The sequence below is a fragment of the Haliotis rubra genome, unplaced genomic scaffold (assembly GCF_003918875.1).
Source record: "Haliotis rubra isolate DU_JTF1 unplaced genomic scaffold, ASM391887v1 Scf226, whole genome shotgun sequence".
Taxonomy (NCBI): Eukaryota; Metazoa; Mollusca; class Gastropoda; order Lepetellida; family Haliotidae; genus Haliotis; species Haliotis rubra.
Window position 1 is genome coordinate 1,342,248 of NW_025766292.1, and position 20,917 is coordinate 1,363,164.

Below are 20,917 nucleotides of genomic sequence, written 5' to 3' on the forward strand. Positions count from 1 at the left end.
TCGCCATTGCCAAGGCCGTCTTTATTTAGACACAATACATGTATCTACGCTGTCTATAAAAATGAGGTTTCATGAATAAGGTATCACGTTAGAAGACCTAGTTGCATAACTGCATTCACTTCTTAAGATTCCATGAATTTCATTGCCCAGTGTTGCATGTTAAAGGATGTGTACGCTAAGTTCCTCTGAATGGGACGATCAGATATAAGAAGCCATTGCAAAGTAAGCAGATTTCTGAGATGCCCAAGATCCCGCGAGGCACCGTTCAGAAGATGCCAGTTGTTCCTGGTTGCACATTTACCGTGTCAAGTTGCTTACCGTATTATCTCTTGATATCGGTAATACCATTACTTTCAAATGTTTTCACATTAATAATTTTTGTTCGACTTGATAAATCATACCAAAATTATATATGTTATATTTTTTTTTAAAGTTATGGGAATTCTAATTGTTCGTCATATCGCCATTAGCAGTAGTTATATATTATAAGAAAATGTTAAATAATTATTATTCAGCTGAATGTTAAAATTCCTTGATTGTTTTCACTACTCGTGCACATTCCTTGTCTCCACAGACACGAAGCAGATCTATATCAGAAAGAGTTTTTCAGACAATGTTTTATTTAGATTATTCACCTTATATGTTATTAATGAATCACATCTCACTTTTAACTTTCCGTGACGGACCGTAAAGAGATCGATAACGATACATTTAGTACTGCAATTTGCTCACTGTTATTTGATTATCACTAAAACTAAGGCATGATAATATTAGAAAAAATGAAATTGAAGAATTGAGAAAATGTTTAACTTAATTGCAAATCATAGAATTGAATTCGGCAAACGGGCCTAAAATGGAACTCGGATTTGACATAGATGTGAACTACTCAGTTTTTCAAAGTTTCAACATATTGAAACATTAATATCATCTGTGGGCTCAGATGCTTGAATTCCAAGGTTTCGTCGAAAACGGGACATTCCTGTTATGTTATCTTTAATTTTGACACTATGTTAATAGATTAAACAAAGTCTTGTTACGTTTGCATAATATATATAGTACATATATATAAATGCATATTGAGGTAAATAGAAAAAAAATCAAATCTTTCGCAACACGTTGTGTTTGTGTTGCCTGGGAAAATCGAAATACATACACCGTAATTGAATATGCAAATTTGGCCTCTGAAGTGAAACTGTAACAAGGAACGATGGAATAACCCATGATCTCCTGCGGTCATTCAACATTCAGAAAAACATCACTTTCTCAGACAGAATAATTGTGAGCTTGAGAGTTGCAGGCATTGTCCTGACGCCTTCAAGACATTCCATCACGAAAGCGTCCTACGACGTTTGTTGTCAGAGCAAGATGAAACGCCGCATGTAGGAACTATTTCTTGTCTTCTAACTCCCTACACCGGAACTACTGCTATGTAGCGGGAAATTACGACACAGTCGTAATTGACTTTTGCAAACGAGCTTTCGATGGGCACTTTTTGCTTCCAACACTATTTGTGCCTAGAGAGACCTCCAGCAGTTACGGTTACATGTAAAAGGTGAAATTCTTCCAGAGGTATAACGGGCAAACAAAGACATAGCTCGTTCCTGGCGTACCTCTTGCTGTGCATTGATTGGTTGTGGGAAGGGGCAGGTGGTTGAGTTGAAATATCAAACAGGCAAAATCAATGCGGAACACAGAACGAGACGAGAAACATACTGCGGGATATTTATTTTTGCATTAATGTGGCAGACGTAATCTATTTTATTGGAACGATCAATTTTGTTGTACATTAATCCGAGTGAAAATTACGGTGGGTTTATGCCTATTGGAGAAAGGTGGGGTTGTCGTTGAGTGGGTTAGCAAATACATCTTTCGATTTAGATGAATAAACGATTTTCATAATTCGAGTTTTGTTTACAGAAGTGCTGCACACGTGGACGGCTAATTGTATTAACATTAGAGAATTATATCAAAATGACCCAAAGTGCTCAGAAAGAATGACAGAGAAATATTATCAGTGTATCGTGATAATTATAAATTTAATTAAATCATAATCTTCTAAGTGTGTGAATCGATATTATTTTTGTCAACTACAGTCACATTTTACTGCAGAAATACAATCTAAAATACAATCAAAAGAACAGAGTTCTTGTCTACGATGAATGTCCATTGACAGAAGGGGTTTCTTTGTGCACGGTGCCACTGAGTCGCGTACTAACCTACATGTATATCTGAAGACACCTGTGGAGACTTAAACTCAAATGTTCGCTTAGTTTTTACAATATCTTCATACAATAGTTGTGATCAGTTCATCACTTACATAAGTTAGGTTGCAATTGGGAGTTTGTTACGTTGTGTTTGGAAAATGACACGACGATAATTGAGTGCGACGTATGTTATACGCTACAAACACACACACACACACACACACACACACACATACAGACAGACAGACACAAAGACAGACACACACAGACAGACACACAGACTGACACAGACACACAGACAGACTGAATACAGTAATCTCTTGTTAAGAATCTATTTGTTCACTGGAAACTGGGATGATATTTAACTTTTAAACCATATGACCCCTATCTTACTGGAAATGGTTGCCATGGGCAGTTGTGTGTTATGCAAAATTATTATTAGAAGTTTTATAACTATATAAACGTTTTTTTGGACCATTGCTGACGTCAGTTCACGTTTTCCTAAATACTATCGCAAATTTTCTCTAAACTGTGTACAATAAATAATAATTAATATAATGTTCTCCCGAAGCTGGTCTTTAAATATAACTGGTATTTTAATTTATTTTTGCAACTTTGAAAGGTTCTTTATCGATGCAAAATACACGTAGTTAAAATTATGAGTAGTAGGCAAACTAAGGGTATGAGGACACCCAACTGCATGTAATCTTCCATAGAGATTTGGTAGCCTCCCTGAATGCGAGAGGCTACCCATTAGGCTGACGTCACGAGGGGGAATCCCCCCTCCCGCCCATGCGTGAAACTAGGTCATAGCTCGCGTCCTTTATAGCGTGGGCCGACGTCATGATGAAAAAGTCGTCCGTTTGTGTAATGACACGTGCGTGCGCAAATGCAAATCTGTAGAGGGAAATAAACAACGACAATATACAAGTTCTATATACATTATTTAATATCCCCGTGCATGCAGAATGGACATGGGTCGGAGAGCCACCCCAAGCCACCCTTACAATCTATGTTTTATTAACATATATTTACAGTCTCTCTACATCGGAAGCTTTAATCCATGAGTTAAACTTCTTAGTCCAGTGTAACCATTTCACAAAATATTGTTTGTTATGGCCTTTTCCTCTGGTCTTCAAAACTTCTGCCACCTTCCAGGTATCGTTTTCTCTGACATCTACTTTCTGTAATTCGGATTGGTAGAAGGTGCCCTGGATTTCGTCATTACTATAATCCTTGACTCTATACACTGGTAGTCCACCTCTAAAGACTCTCTGATAAATGGTGAAAATTTCCCCAGTCCATTTTTCGTCGTATTCTCTGCTAAAGATGTTCCTGAGATGACTCAATCTCACTCGATCTCCAACTTTAAAACGAAATGATTTAGTCTTTTTCACCACACCTTTCTTGGGCCAGTACATACGCCAACAGATAGTGGTTTCCTTGCCTTTGGTCACTTTAGAGGGTGGCATACCGATGGTTCTATGATATGTCTCATTATAACTGTCGGCAAAAGTCTGTAGTTTATCCACATATTCATAAGACTGCTTATAGGTAAAATATCGATACAGTCTTGTTTTAATGGTTTTTAAAACACGTTCAGCCACTGCCGCCTTGGTTTCATTGCTGGTCAACATATGTTTGATGCTTCTATCTTTCAACACTGTCTGTACTTCTTTAGCTCAAAACTCTTGTCCTCGATCCGTTCTGAGTCTTGTAGGTTGTCTCCCTTCCTCGAATATGTCTGTAAGGGCTTTGACTACGGTATGGCCTTTTTTATCTTTCAAAGGTCTTAGCCAAAGGTATTTCTATCGACTTAAGATGAACTTCCCTGCTTTCCTCACGTGTCTATACAACTTACCAGGTCCAGAAAAGCTAGCAGGGTTTGAAGAATTATAGTAGATACCCTTAAGATAATCTTCCCAAGACATGTTTGCACGTCTAATGTCCATATTCAAATGAGTATAACTATGTACAGTTCGGCTTTATATCCAGTTCAAGTAACCTATTCTTCCCCATCATCATCATCATCATCATCATCATCATCATCATCATCATCATCATCATCTTCAATGAGAGACATATCCACATGTGACAGAATTTCGGGCAAGATAGGTCTCCGTTGTCGCCGAATCTTTCTAAGAATGTTCTCATAAAATAGATCGATGGGCTCTTCTTTTCTCAACTGTTCAACAATGTGTGAAAACAGAGGACTATCAGTAAAATACACCGCTGTAGACACCTGTCTTATAAGTCTTTTCAAGTAGATATCTTCCCAGTGTTTCTTTATTTTCTGTTCAATCCATTCTGGAGATTTCCCATCATCTTGGTATTGTTTTTCCTTGGTCACCATATCCCTTCTATTATCCTCGTCAGCTACTTCCAAATCCCATAGTTTATCCAGTACGTAGTTTTGCCACTTCGGATCAGGGGTCTTCTCACCATCATTAGTTCTTGGTCTTTTAAGTGGGTGGCATCATTTCTTTATCATCATCTTCACATTTTCGCTTACATCTTTCTGGACACCACTGTTTCACGTGTCTCTGCAAATCATGCACATCTTGAAACATCAGTCCACAATCGTCACAGGAAGACATTTCTGGGAACTCTTCCAAGCACGTCTGCTTACTCTGAAAGTCTAACTCAGAATGAGTATTATCCACTTTGATGCTTCTCTTTAAACCTCCTGCTTGTTCCATTGCCAGAGAATTTGCGCATAATCGTTCCTCGTTCGGAGTAAATGGTTTCAGGTCAACCAGGAGGTGTCCATAGGGCTGAGCTATAGCCTCTTCATACTTTTGCAAAAACTTTTGTGTCTGTCCAGGATACATCTGTCTCGCCAATCTCATCACTTGTTGCTTGTCTATAGGGTTATTAAACAAAACGAGATAGTGGCAGTTCCTTCGTTGTGTAGGATCTTTACTGTAGTACAAGTTTTGGTTAATCGCGATCACTGACAGGTTTCTATGATGACTTCCCTTGGTGAACAGGTCATTGATCCGAGAGTCTTTACTAGCAGTTGACATCAAATCATCCAAAACGATTAGATTTCGCAATTTAGGATTAAGAAATTGATCGCTTTCCAATTCAGATGGGATACCCTGGATAAATTCAACACGAGGTAGAACAGTTTTTCCAATGACATCGTATAATGGCTGCCATCGTTTGTACAACCAGAGAATACGTTGAGGTTTTGGCTCAATCGGTGATGCTTGAAGAAGTTGCTTCACGAGATGAGTTTTACCACTGGAGGTAGGACCAGACACAGTCATAGTGAAAGGATGTAAGAGGTCTTTCGGTTGCTGCTGCTGTTGCTGCTGCTGCTGCTTCTGTTGCTGCTGCTGCTGCTTGAGCTCTTCCCCCGGATGTTTTGCTTGATTGTGGCGGACTAAGTCGTGAGCCCAAGCATATTGTTTAGAACAAACTGGACAGGAATACATCTCTACTCTTTGATGGTCAGCTCTCGAATGATAAGAATCTGAATTTTCTCGACTTTTATAGTTGACTGATCCTCCAATGACCATAGGCTAGACTGGTCACGCCATCCTCTAGAAGATATTGCTTGTCATCAAAAGGGCTGAGACCAAGTTTGTTGAGCTGAATGTTGTGTAGCTCGTGTCCATAGCTCTGGATCTGAGTCATTTGAGACATGTGTATTTGTCTCTCAAACAGACACTGCTTATAGTGCTCATGTCTGGTGTCTCTCTTGATGACTTGCTTTTTGATGCCCTTTGCAGTCTTCTTTTCAACCAGATGACCTTTATCTTCATAGATGAGAGAGTACATTTTTTACTTGAGCCCTACAAACTCTTGAATTGGGACACTGTGGGTCTCATCTTTGATTTTGCCGAGGACTTTCTTGTTGGCTGTGCTGTAGAGAGGATGGCCACTTGGGTAGTCAGAAGTGTCAAATAAGTATTGGTCTCTTAACATGTCGCCATAGATGTCTTCAGTTTGGATAGAGTAGCAGAGGGAATCTGTGTCTGTAAAGAGAAGCTTTGCCTTGGAACCGTACGTGTTTTGATATAATTGTAATGAAAATTATACATCAGGATCTTGGATACATCCAGAATGGTAAATCCCACGTAGATGGGTCGATTGAGATATAACTTCTCTTTGAGCATGAGGACAGACACCAAGTTCTCATTGAAAATTCGAAAAGCATGGAAAGAGGGCTTGGCGATGAGTTTTTGTGCCTTCTTTTGTCCCTGAACCAACTTCACATCCATACGTTTCCTGAGATTTTCCATGGTTTTACCAAACACAGCATTATTCATCAGTTTGTAAAAATCATTTTCGAAGTCATTCTTAGCCTGCTTTCTCCTCTCAGTGTTGAATTGGATATAGTCTTTGAACCATGGACGTTGTACAAACTTGAGCACTCGGTGGACCTTGGTCAATCTCATGCCCAGAGAGAGGTAAAATTTCAGATTCCTGAAGTGAAGAACGTATTTTGTCTTAGGTAGAAGATTCGGGATTAGTTTTTCTGTTGATGTGCCCTTCAAGCTTAGATCTTCTAAGAGTTGTTGGGCATAAGGAGAGAGCATTTCCTCCACGACTTTGATTGTTTCTGGAGCTAGGGGATACTCGTTGTGGTGATCGTAGAGTTCTGCTGGATAGTCCAGGTCTAGCTCTAAGATATATCCATCTTGGGCATCGTCTGGTTTTTGGGATATATTGAGAGGGGCTTGCCAAGCGAGACCAGGACTGGAATAGAAATGTGCTGGGTCCAAATCATTAGCGTCTAAACAGATATTCCTAAAGTTTTCAAAGACATCGGCTAGGGCCAGGACATCAGTCAGGACATACAGGTCGTGGTATTGACCAAGGTCTCGGATTTGAAATGAGTCCCAGATGGTCTGAGCGTGGGTGTAATCTTCTGTGGAAACATGATCTCCAGACAGAGAACTGTAGAAGGCCTCTTTCGGGGGGCAAACTGACCTCTATAAATCTATCAAGGGAATCAAAGTATTTGTAGGGGTACACCTGCTTTCTCAAGAGCAGAGGCAAGTTATCAAGGTCAAAATACTGCTTCATATGGTGGAACTTTGATGGTCCTTCTTTAGCAAGGTTGCTGACTAACTTTTCCAAACTTGAACTCATAAACTGGAAGCTATCGATGAAGTCCATACAACCTAAAGAAAAGGAAATGTATTTTTCCATGTTGTTTGCAATACAAGTAATTTTCTTGTGTTGAATTTTCCCTATGGCCTGCATGATTAGATGACCATCATAGCCCCTCAAGTTGTGAAACACCACTGGAATCCTTCCCGTGAACTTGTAATTAATGTTACAAGCACTATGAGCTGCCCCTCGAAATTGGCCTGTCACATGACAGTGGTCCCTCACTTTATTGCTGCCCAAAGAATTTCACAGATATGGCAATGCATTGCCTTTTTTAAACCTTTGCAAGTCACTGCCTGTCATAATCATAGGTTCAATATGACCCAACTTCCTCTCGATATCATCCTGCTCTCGCATCATAGCCTCTATAAATTTGTCAACAGCATTGGGTCCTCGGTAGACTATAGGTTGTTTGCAATGATCTGGTGTTAAGCCAACGACTTTGTAGGCAAATCCACACGGGGTGTGCTTCGTGAGCTTTTCAGTAGAAGAGGATGTAGGATCCTTAGAACAGTTCGAGATGGGGACTTGTAGGGATTCAAAGTCTGCGTAGATGATGTACGGCACCTTCATTTGTTTTCGTACATCTTTATAAAACAGCCACTTGTCGTCTTCTTTAGGAAGTTCATCTTCTGGGGGCCGTGGGTCTGACAATAGGGAAGATGATCTTCCAAAAGCCGTTCTTTGGTGAATCCCTTAAGACAAAAAGGGCAGAAGTAGTGTTTATTTTTACAAGACTTCTGATCAAAGAGAAGTCGGTTGAGATCTTTGATCCAACAGTAATGTTGTTTCTTTCCATCCGACAACAGCATAAGATCCACATGTCTCTCCTGTTGTTGTTTAGTGATGTGAACAGGATATACTTCTCCCTTTTCATACCCAAAAACGTTGATGGAGATGTGATTTTGAGCACCGAATTTGGGAATGTCTGCCAGTTTGACTAGGAAAGTGATGTTGTTAAAATCAAGACTCTCCATATGTTTCATGTACTTGGAAATCCGTTCAGGATGTTGTTTCATAGGATGAAGTGCTGAGAGGATAGCCCACATGAAACACATCTTGTCCCGATTCCTGACATTGATGATGGCTCGTTTCATTCTCAGCTTGATAGGTAGGGGTATATAGCTGGAACCTCTGAGTGGTTTGTATCAAGCCATGTGGATGGTGAGATTTAATACTTTGTCCACAGTCCAGTTACTACCTTGACGTTGATATTCGATGAATGACGTGTATATCTTTTTAATGGAATCCTTAAGACCTCCATCCAAATCTTCAAAATTGAGGGCAATCTGACATTTCCCTCTGAAAACCGGTTCAGCTGTATCTGTGGTCTCTCTTCTTCAACGACTCATTTTGACTCTCATCGCCAAATACCATTTGACAGCTCCCTTGTCAACAATAGCCTTCTTTAAAACAGACTTGATCTGCTCATGCCGACTCTTGAGAAAGTTCATGGGGTCATACTTCTCCATACCTTCTCCGGGTATAGTATGGATGTTGACGCTACCCCCTAAAGCTTGCAGGTCACAAGGCTGATCGCTTCGGTCATTACCTCCACCCACTTGCGTTATGGGAGCATGCGCTGCTTTCATGTGACGTTGCCAGTTGTCCTTTCTGGTGAATCTCAGCTAACAATGGTCACATAAAAACTCTTCCTATCTATGAGTGGTTCGCTTGTGTCGCAACAGACTTGACTTATGAGCGAATTCTTGACCACACTCATGGCAGTTGTAAGACATGCAGGATTTCTTTGCTTGGGGCTCCATATTCCTGCAATATGAATTACCGAAATATACACACCTGGTTGGACTATGTGTAAAAATTGGTTTTTATCACGCTCCATGGGAGCAACCTTGGACACATATAGCTGACAGCCTCCTTATTCTTAGATGCATAGTGAACATTGAAGGTCAGGTTAAGTATCTAGAAAGGAGTTTATATGATTACCACGTTATGAGGTGGGTTTATTAAGGTGACCTCCATGTGAAACGTTTAACACCTCCCTGTAATCTCAACAGTTTATCCAATAGTCGATGCAGTTCATAAGCAATGTATATGCAATAGTAACTTAACATACCACCAAAAAAAGTAAAATACAGGTCTCAAAATACAGTGAAATAATTTCAAATAAATAAATAAATAAATAAATAGATAGATAGATAGATAGATAGATAGATAGATAGATAGATAGATAAATAAATAAATAAATAAATTCAAGTTAATAATTGAAACATACAAATAAAATATTTATTTAATAAATACATAACAAATAAATTAATTCGTAAATTATGAGTAATTAAAATGTTGAATAAATAACAGAAATATTAAATAAAAGTAGAAGATATACTGGGGGTTAAAAGCTTTGTCAGGCCCTTAGATCTCGCCCCCATCGTATATACTACTTTTGAATCCCCAGTTAACTTCCCGGCCACGCGTGACACTATTGTGCCACTTCCTGATCACGTGATAGGTCTATGTCGTGTTGACAGGATACCATTGAGATTACCCAACAAGGTAAGTGTTAAATATTTTGCTTGGGTGGCAACATTGTGCCGTACGGTATGATCAATAATTCCTCTCTAACGAAACCTCTCCCTGGCCCATCTCTCAAGTAGTACAAGTACGGCTCGTCGGCTTTGATGTCCACTTTATCTATGTTATAAGTTTTGACTGACAATATCGGGTCGGTGGCTCGTTTCGGAGTGTCCCCTTCGTGTTTCCCCGGCTGGTAGAGGTACCTAACGAGGGCCCTATCGGGTATCTGTTTGTCCTTCCCACGCAATGGTGCAGCCGACTAAACCACTATTGATTTTAGTTTGATAGCGTCGGCTGGTTTCTTGCCGGTGAGACGGGTGGTTTGTGGTTGATAGCCGACACCACCTGAGATAGCCGCGCTACCCATTCAGTCGATCGTTTCCACGGGTTGGCCATCTCTCTCGCATACTGATGCCCTAATAAGCGCTCAGCCCAAGTCCTATTGAATTTCTCAACTATGGCTTGGCTGCGATGGGCTCCGGCCATGCCACGCCTGACCTTGGTATCGTGTTTGTCTAGCAGGTGTGACACGGCACCAATGAACTCCCGCCCGGGGTCGACTTGCAGCTCTGTGGGCCACGTCAGCGGACTGCGTTTGTACATGCGTTCGAATCCGCGAGCTACCTGGGCCGAGTCTTTCGCGGTTAAGGGGTCGGCTTCTTTGTAGCGGCTGGCCACATCCAGGACGGTTAGGGCATCTCGATGGCCATCTCTGCAAAACAAACCTCCAACCACTGGAAGGCCTACCTACATTTGTGGACGATATCTACGTATTTGGCTATCTTCGACGAAAAGACTGTGTCTATAGAAAAGGAGCCGTGTATTGTACAATCGGAGAAAAAGGAACAGCATCTATTGTAGTTTCCAATATAGCGAATGCAGTACGCGAATCTTTCAAGCAAGAGGTAAGGCTATGTGCAAACCAAAATCGTACATACACTACAATATGCCATAGATGCGCTCTCTGCAATACGGAGCAATGTACGAAGGATCGAGAAAGAAACCAACTGTGCAGCAAAGACACAATGGGAATCTCTACACGTGGACGACCCAATATTCGGAATATTCGTAGCAAAAGTGGATGTCTGGGAAATACCCATAGAGCGAATACAAGCCAATATTTCCACATTCGAACACAATTTCTGTTGGTACATGGTTATGGCCTGTATTCTATCGACTATACGAGGGATTTCTCCGGCACCCTAGATAGAAAGTGTCTCGTGGAATACATCCAAAGGATACACGACTTTTGAAACCAAAGAGATCTTGCAACTGCCATGGACTGCGAGGGACCCACCATCCTGGACAATACAAGAAATGTAGACAATCACATCTGTACTTGGGTTGGAACCTGGAATGGCTATACCATGCGAACAAAAAATCTACAACAAAGTAGTTTCAAATTTCGAAGCGGGAGAAGTACGAGAACACATCGGTGGCCATTTGGCCGACTATGCGGATTGTTCCAACGAACACCTGCGGAAAACCTTTCTCCATCCAGATGTCCAGGCTAGAGGTTGTACTCGCATGGAGGTCTCTTTGTACGCACATAGAACCAACACCGCAATGGCCAACGATTTGGTGGACGAAGCACGTACATGTACGTCTGTTGTCTCCACTCAATCTACAGTCGGAACCAGCCATAGTATGGTTCTCTGGTTCCCGCGATAGGTTGTAGAAGCAAATTTCCAACAAATGTATTCCCCAGGAAGCATATCGAATATATGCGTTGTTTCATTGGCTTTGGTTGGGTTCGTTTCTTCTATTGCCTTTTGGTGTAGTCTTTCGAGATCTTGCACTGCAGATTCCATAGCAAGTGCTCGACGAACAGATTCTTCCATAGCATCTGGCAAAGATACGACAGACACTGGATTCCAATAGATCGGAACACCATTTTCTGTTTGAAACTCATGCTAGGCTCTATGTGGCAAGAAATTGTCCCATTGGGAGTCCAATGCGTAGTTCGCCCTCACCTATGGCATTTCTCTTCCGCAAACTTGTTGCATACGGAGAGAATTCATTCTAGGCCTTTGTTTGCCCAAATTGCTATTGGTTCGTCGTTGTTTTCCACAAGAACTCTGTAGGAAGTCTTGCTGGAGTCCCATTTGGATTTCTGTATGCGCCATCCGAGAACGGAATAGTTCCCCAAGATTATTTACATGCGTTTACACAAAATTACTCCATACCATACATTTGGTGCGTTTAACAAACCACTTACAGTGAAACAGAATTTGTACCAGATACGCACAAAATCATTATCAATTTCTGAAATCAATTTCAAGAACAAGATGTATAAACATAATCAGTTTAAAAGTTAGGCAATAATTCTGAACATTCAAGACCTCAAACAGTTTTGTTTAATTAACTCTTTCCGTCATGAACAAGGCCAAACAAAATATATCTGGTAAAATTGATAAAACCCCAAGAACAAAGCAGTCCATCCTTTTCATTCGCGCCATTCGAAAGCAACACGTTTGTTCGGGGGTAGCATCGTATCTGGATTTATGCCTTGGGGATGTAGCTGTGTAGGCCTACGACTTCGAGATAGTATAGTTCTCCTATGGGGAGCTTTTGTGTAGCATCGTAGTGGTCCTATGTCTACTCCTGTAGCTGTGGCAGTGAAAATGTCTACTCGGAATAGAGGACACGCTCGGAATTCAAAATCGGCTGTAGCCCATTCTACAGCGTGGTTCCATCTAGCATCGTCTTCCACGTTGGCTTTGGTTGGTTGTACTTGGATTCCCGGATACTATTCCCGTGCCCGTGTGCGCATACCAACCAACGAAGATGGTCCCCTTGGGTCTGTCCGCAAGCACCATGCATGCGGTCTAGACATTTCGATAGATTCTCCCACTGTTTTGCAGGTGGTTGTACTACGAATAGGTTTTCCCCCAAGAACAACTCTAGTGCTTCGTCCACCAAATCGTTGGCCATTGCGGTGTTGGTTCTATGTGCGTACAAAGAGACCTCTATGCGAGTACAACCTCTAGCCTGGACATCTGGATGGAGAAAGGTTTTCCGCAGGTGTTCGTTGGAACAACCCGCATAGTCGGCCAAATAGTCCACCGATGTGTTCTCGTACTTCTCCCCGCTTCGAAATTTGAAACTACTTTGTTGTAGATTTTTGTTCGCATGGTATAGCCATTCCAGGTTCCAACCCAAGTACAGACGTGGTTGCCTACACTTCTTGTATTGTCCAGGATGGTGGGTCCCTCGCAGTCCATGGCAGTTGCAAGATCTCTTTGGTTTCAAAAGTCGTGTATCCTTTGGATGTATTCCACGAGACACTTTCTATCTAGGGTGCCGGAGAAATCCCTCGTATAGTCGATAGAATACAGGCCATAACCATGTACCAACAGAAATTGTGTTCGAATGTGGAAATATTGGCTTGTATTCGCTCTATGGGTATTTCCCAGACATCCACTTTTGCTACGAATATTCCGAATATTGGGTCGTCCACGTGTAGAGATTCCCATTGTGTCTTTGCTGCACAGTTGGTTTCTTTCTCGATCCTTCGTACATTGCTCCGTATTGCAGAGAGCGCATCTATGGCATATTGTAGTGTATGTACGATTTTGGTTTGCACATAGCCTTACCTCTTGCTTGAAAGATTCGCGTACTGCATTCGCTATATTGGAAACTACAATAGATGCTGTTCCTTTTTCTCCGATGGTACAATACACGGTTCCTTTTCTATAGACACAGTCTTTTCGTCGAAGATAGCCAAATACGTAGATATCGTCCACAAATGTAGGTAGGCCTTCCAGTGGTTGGAGGTTTGTTTTGCAGAGATGGCCATCGAGATAGTCTACACGGGCAATGTCCGGTAGAAGATTGCTTCCCACGGTATTTTCCAGTAGGAGGTGGTATGCCACCGCTTTTTTGGCCCGCAAGCCCATATTTTCGAAAGTTGCTTCGGTTGCCATATTTCTGTAAATATAGATAGGTTGCTGTATACCTACTTCAGCACCAAATGTCTAAATGGAAAATCTCGAAATGTTGGGCTTTTTGGTTCCATTGCATTGGGGTTGCCGAAACTCATGGTGTCCTACAGATCTTAAGGCTCTAGTAACCGCACCCAATAGCGTTCACCAGGCCGACCTCCTGTTCCTACACCACGACAAGAGGTACAAGTATGCCCTAACCATCCTGGATGTGGCCAGCCGCTACAAAGAAGCCGAACCCTTAACCGCGAAAGACTCGGCCCAGGTAGCCCGCGGATTCGAACACATGTACAAACGCAGTCCGCTGACGTGGCCCACAGAGCTGCAAGTCGACCCCGGGCGGGAGTTCATTGGTGCCGTGTCACACCTGCTAGACAAACACGATACCAAGGTCAGGCGTGGCATGGCCGGAGCCCATCGCAGCCAAGCCATAGTTGAGAGATTCAATAGGACTTGGGCCGAGCGCTTATTAGGGCATCAGTATGAGAGAGAGATGGCCAACCCGTGGAAACGATCGACTGAATGGGTAGCGCGGCTATCTCAGGTGGTGTCGGCTATCAACCACAAACCACCCGTCTCACCGGCAAGAAACCAGCCGACGCTATCAAACTAAAATCAATAGTGGTTTAGTCGGCTGCACCATTGCGTGGGAAGGACAAACAGATACCCGATAGGGCCCTCGTTAGGTACCTCTACCAGCCGGGGAAACACGAAGGGGACACTCCGAAACGAGCCACCGACCCGATATTGTCAGTCAAAACTTATAACATAGATAAAGTGGACATCAAAGCCGACGAGCCGAACTTGTACTACTTGAGAGATGGGCCAGGGAGAGGTTTCGTTAGAGAGGAATTATTGATCATACTGTACGGCACAATGTTGCCACCCAAGCAAAATATTTAACACTTACCTTGTTGGGTAATCTCAATGGTATCCTGTCAACACGACATAGACCTATCACGTGATCAGGAAGTGGCACAATAGTGTCACGCGTGGCCGGGAAGTTAACTGGGGATTCAAAAGTAGTATATACGATGGGGGCGAGATCTAAGGGCCTGACAAAGCTTTATTTCATTAATAGAGCTTTACAGCGACCTTTCTTGAAAAGTGATCTCGTACCCCCAGTATATCTACTACTAATAAACAATACCAACTACCAGTCTATCACTTCTCCACTGAAATTGTGAAGTAGCAACGCTTACTTCTATAGATTTCCAGTAGGTAGTCTTAGAAACTCTGGGTATTTATGGGAACAGGGCGTACGTCTGACATCAGCAGCTGTCCAAACGACAATGAAACGACCCGCGCGATGACACTGTATTTATTTGGCAGGCGCGGACGTCGGAGAGAACAACCAATTAAAACGATCGAAAATCGATTACAGCTCATCTGCACTCATTATTTGTGTTTTCATTAATCATTATCTATTCATTTCTGGTCTATATTTACGTCTTATCTCCTATTATATTAATGAGTTTTAGATTACAAACACCATCTCCTCGTTCTTACGAGTTTTTCGTGGAATTAATTGTTGATTAATAATTAATTGTTGATTTTAGGGTTTGTCATCGAAATGACACTACAAAATGTCAGTGCATAAAAAAAAATTATGAAATGCTAATACAAGTATCAATAAATGTATTGCTATAATTACACGTGTAAATGACTGTAAAACTTGGTGGTTACGTTTTTATAATCATGATTTGCATTTAAGTTGTGTAAAACGATATGGAAGGTTGGCTCACTAACACACTGACCTAGTTACAAGTCTATTATGTATAGCGAGGCGTGTGAACAAAGTAATTAAGACTGTCTTAAACACAAGCCACTGCAACACGAACATGTTTAAACCTGTGACAGTGTTCTGTTCAGCAGGGAGTACTTATGGATGACGCCTGTTACGAATCCGTACGAGGGTGAGGACTGTGTTTACATGACAAGGCCTGTTTACATGACCATGTGAAAAAATGTGACTGTTGATCTCATGGAATATTTAGAATATACCATGCTGTATGTCGATCACATGGATTATATGGAATATGCTATACGGTGGATACATGATAATTAGCAGGTGGGAAACAGTTTGAAATTGTAAGCTAACATGTATATAAAGGCTTATGTTATGATGTGATGTATCGTGAAAGTAGCATCTGTTGCTACTTAGATTTACAGGCTTATTAAATATTGTGTATAGATGTTGTATATTGTCGTTGTTTATTTCGCCCTATAAGTTTACATTCATATGCGTTGGTCCCATTATACAAACGGACGACTTTTTCATCATGGCGTCGGCCAAAGCTATAAAGGACGCGAGCTATGATCTAGTTTCACGCATGGGCAGGAGGGGGGATTCCCCCTCGTGACGTCAGCCTAATGGGTAGCCTCTCGCATTCAGGGAGGCTACCAAATCTCTATGGAAGATTACATGCAGTTGGGTGTCCTCATACCCTTAGTTTGCCTACTACTATTATGTTTTAATGGAGACTCTCTAAAATGACATGTCAATCATTGTCAAATATATGTGGCCACTGATCTCTTTTTAAGGAAGTGAAAAATAAAACCGAGGCACATTTTCCATGATGAATTAGTATCACTCAGACCCAGAGAGAGGATGAGGTGAGAGAGGCGTTCAGCCATATAACTGAGAGTTAACAGAGACCTCGTCCGAATCCCGTTATGATTTGGGTATTACGTTGGTGCGGTGCTTCATTCTCACTTCGATAGCTATTTAGCATGACTTAGATGTGGACTATAATGGTCGTCATTGATACTCAGCTGGTCACAACTGGTTGGTTCCGTTTTCTTTCACACTGGCACAGTCATGCTTGTCATTCCCGATTGTGTGTCTGTATTGTAAGCCAAGTCTTCAATAAAGTTAAATGTATAGTGTCGTAAAAATGAATGTCTCGGTTTGGGGTATTACTGAAATGAAGTGAAGGGAATACGTTTGGCGAGTCTTATTTGTTTTGTTTACTTGTTTACTTGTTTATTAGTCTTAAAACACATACGTAACACCTTGGACTCACAAAACCAAAGCTATTGTACAAAGGGGTTGTAATGACAAGTCAATTTCATTTATTTCTTTTACATGTTACCTTTATTTCATGAATAATTAACGGACAATAGAATTTCCAGCTAAATATGTGTGAGAAAAGGTTTATATGTACATCAAACATCAAACACGTCTAAGTGGTGTGTCAGAAATGTTTGCAAAGTGTTCAACGATGTTTTGGCCTCAGATAGCTTGAAGCATTGGAATCAGTCGTAGAGACGTTCAACCACTGAGCAGACTGCTTCGGGATGTCAGATACGGTTGATCGTCCAATCTTCACATCAAACTTCTGCTCAGCAAAAGTGATAACTTCTTGCTGTGTTGTCTGGGGTTTGTCTTTCTTCAAAAGGAGATTTCATTCTTGATCAATGGCGTAACTTCTACAAGGGGTCGCTTAGCAGGTGGTGTCCTCGTGACAAACATCTTGTGATGAAAACTCATGTCGGTTGTAAACATTTTATACAGCTCGCTCTGTTATTTCTTTATTAAATCGTCGCAATTAATTATCCTGTGTTCCTAATTAACAAGTGTGATGTTCACTGACGCCAGTGTCAAGCAGCCAGTAAGACACACGCTAATTACCACTCACGTGTGATTGTTTGTATACGGTCGGATCATCCGACCGGCTGTGTTGATTGTCGGATTAACAAATGTTTTTACAATGTATTTACAATAATCAGCTGCTAGATTGGTGTGTCGGAGTCTGAATGCGAGAATGTCGGATTAACGAGAGTAATTATCACTGTTTTAAATGGTTCTCTAATTTTTTTGTCGGATTAACGTGAATGTCGGATTAATGAGTGTCGGATTAACGAGAGCTGACTGTATATATGTATATATAGAGCTTGTCCTGTCACAAATTGGAAAATAAAAAACCCGTTTTCGTTCTTAATAGGAGGTAAGATATATCAAGTAAGACAATCGCCATAATAAATGCACGCACACTTCTCCTTTTCTAACATAAAATATTAAAGAGCAGCATTTTCAGGAAGCTCAAAAATCCACATTTGTGGCTTACGACCAAGCATATCTAAATTCTAAAAATTAATTAATTTATTTATTATTAGTCTACTTCATAATATAACACAAATTTAAAGAATATTGTAGTAAACATATGTCTATTTCATATAGGTAAATGTCATTCTATAAATGTTTACTGATAATAAAATATGTATGATATTTTTTACGATGATTTATTCCCAGATCAGCACTGTTCCCCTACTTTTAGTTTCTTTTAATATCATTTCCATACTCCAATACTTGATGCATTTCATTTGTTAGTTTCAACATATTTAATTCTTGAAAGAAAACCATTAGGCACAAGCCTTTTCCCAACAGCTATATACATATATGTGCAGTATACACAAACAGACTGTGAGAAACAGAAAACGTACACAGAGTAAAGAATAACGGGGTATTTTACAATCAGAGAAATCGTTTAGTTCTGCTTATCTGAATTTGGACACGTTTGAAAATATTCTGATTCTCACTGATGGAGACACTTGCATTCATTGCCATGTAAAATAGGAGTTAGGTCTAATGGCACTCTGCTGTGTATAATGTCATTTAAACCAGTAAATTTAGCATCTCTCTGACAAATGTCAAATGGACATTCAGAAAATGGAGAACCACCACTGACATGCTGGATCAGTTTTAATATTTATTCTGTATAAAACATAGTTTAGCGTGCTGGTCATATATCTTATTCTGGTATGGATGCCATTTTATTTTCTAATACCATACGCAAAGTAAAGAGGCGCAGTGTTTTGAATCAGTCGTATTTCAGCTTCAAATGCTGAAACAGACCCACCGTTCCTGACCTCAGATGGTGTATTGTTCCACAATTTAATTATTCAAGGAAAAAATGATTCTATAGAATGCCTTAATCATTTGTACATAAGATTTGCCTTTAACAAGGGTCAAGTGCCATAGCTTCGTTTCGGGAGTGACATCAATCTCCTCATTTCTTGCATCCTTAACCCAGCACCGAATCCACCACACGCAGGAACAGTATTTCCACAATTTAACCATACCAACCAATAAACGTGTCATCTGAGGCCCACATGACCAACGTTTGAAATGGACGTATCACTGGCCTCCTAATTTGAATTTAATACTAATTTGCAATCAGTAAAAAGTATGAAATGAAAGAATATTTGTGAGAAAATGTGTGTAAATATAGAGATCGTTTTCATGCATGTATATTTTATACTGAAATAATTGTAAATTATTTTAATTAAAACGCTTGAAATCGTGTACATGTACGTCCAGGTTGAGATTTAGCCTATATTTCATGTTAAAATAACGATGATTCTTTTAAATGACTGTGAAATATCCACTGAAGGTACTGTGATACTGAAACAGCGATTATTGAACACCCGAAGGAAACTAATATGTGTACGTCATGCATTTCAAGAACCTATATTCCGAAAATAAAAGTCAAATCATTACAATGACAAACTGAATGCTTGCTTACTGTGTGTTGCGAAATACAATGATCCTGGTCAACGAGTTTGACCACTCGATCCCCATGTTGTTCAGTTGTAGTATGACCCACACATGTGTCATACAGCGTTTGATGTTGTCACCACGAATGCAGCGACAGATTGCATCTGTGTAGTGTTAATTCTTACTTTGAGTCTGCTTTTACTTGTATTGAAATGTAGATGAAGGCATTCATGCATACAGTATTCATCGTATTTAGCACCCACTTCCAATAGGCTCCTCCTGACCATCATCTTGGCCAATTTGTAAGTTGTGTTATGGTGTAAACCTTTCTACTAAGACCTTTACACGACAAGCTATACTTCATCACCTTATATATAGATGTATCTCAAAGATGAATTTGTATGTATGACATTTAGTTTAGGAGTCCAACAATTATCCACATTTCATAAAAAAAACACTGTTAACAGCAGCAAATTATACAGCTGGTCTCTCTAATGCTGATTTAATACGTAAATGGCACATTTGGGCATTGCAGACGATTTCTGGGCGATTAGATACATTTGATAAGATAAAACATGCAAGAAACAGACTAACACCTCATTCAATGAACCCAACCAATTACCCACCCCGCATAGTGGAGTATGTTGTCAGCTGGAACCCTCATCCACTGCAACCCGGCCTGTCAAACAGTAATCTATACAGATTTCTCTGACATGAGAATGTCGTCTAAATAAGTAAGACTATATGCTTCAGATTGCCTATTGAGAAAGAAACAATATAAATGACATAGATTATTCAAGAAACCAAATGAGTAGTAAGTATAGGGCTGGCATATGTGAATTGACGATGGTCCTAATTAGGACATTGTTGCTGATGTCGACGGACATATGGTTATTCAATACTGTATTGAACCCACGCGTTTAGTCGTGTCGAAAACATGACAAAGTTGTTTCTCTCGATCGCCACCTTGGAACAATCGATAGCCACCCTCCTACACCCCCTCGTCTCCCAAATGAGGGCATAATCTGCGATACACACTTTAAAATGAATTTCCTGAACTAAGTCACATCTTGGGTACATTCTACCCGTTTCTTCCCACGTAAACTTACCATCAGTGCTAGCTGTTGATGCCAATCGATATCAAGCATTGCGCTACATACCAGTCCTTCCTTCCCCTCTGTGTGTGAGTATATTGACAAATTCCATATACAACCTTCACGCGCGTATTGGAATTGTGAGAATCTAACCAAGGACATTGTTATGTATTTCTGATCGTTTTAAATGGCTACATACAAGTATTTGTGAAGACCTATATCCATCTGTGTTTCAAGGGCCGCTGCGATCCGCTTCTTGGAGTGTCGTGAAGTCCTTCGCTGCGAACATCGCCCTTCGGGGAAACTTCCTCTCGGGCCGTCTAAGAAACTTTCAACAAACTATGGCGTCGAATATGAACGGCAATGTAGAAGGTGCAATTTCGTCCAAAACAACAAATGGGAATGGAGAAGATCCGGAATGGGATTTGACGGTAAGTTGTAACCGGTCACAACCAACTGTTAACATAGCCACACACATCGAGTCGGATTGCCAACGCAAGATTTCATTAAACACAT

At 40.7% G+C, this 20,917-nt stretch overlaps 1 protein-coding gene across 1 annotated transcript in view; it reads left to right on the forward strand.

Moving 5' to 3' along the window:
• LOC124277725 (choline O-acetyltransferase-like) overlaps positions 1-20,917 on the forward strand; it is a 124,425-nt gene that overhangs the window by 66,801 nt on the left and 36,707 nt on the right. Inside the window, exon 2 of the mRNA XM_046713449.1 lies at positions 20,639-20,832. Coding sequence (XP_046569405.1) covers positions 20,743-20,832 — 90 coding nt within the window. The 5' untranslated portion in view covers positions 20,639-20,742. The remainder of the gene's footprint in view (positions 1-20,638; positions 20,833-20,917) is intronic.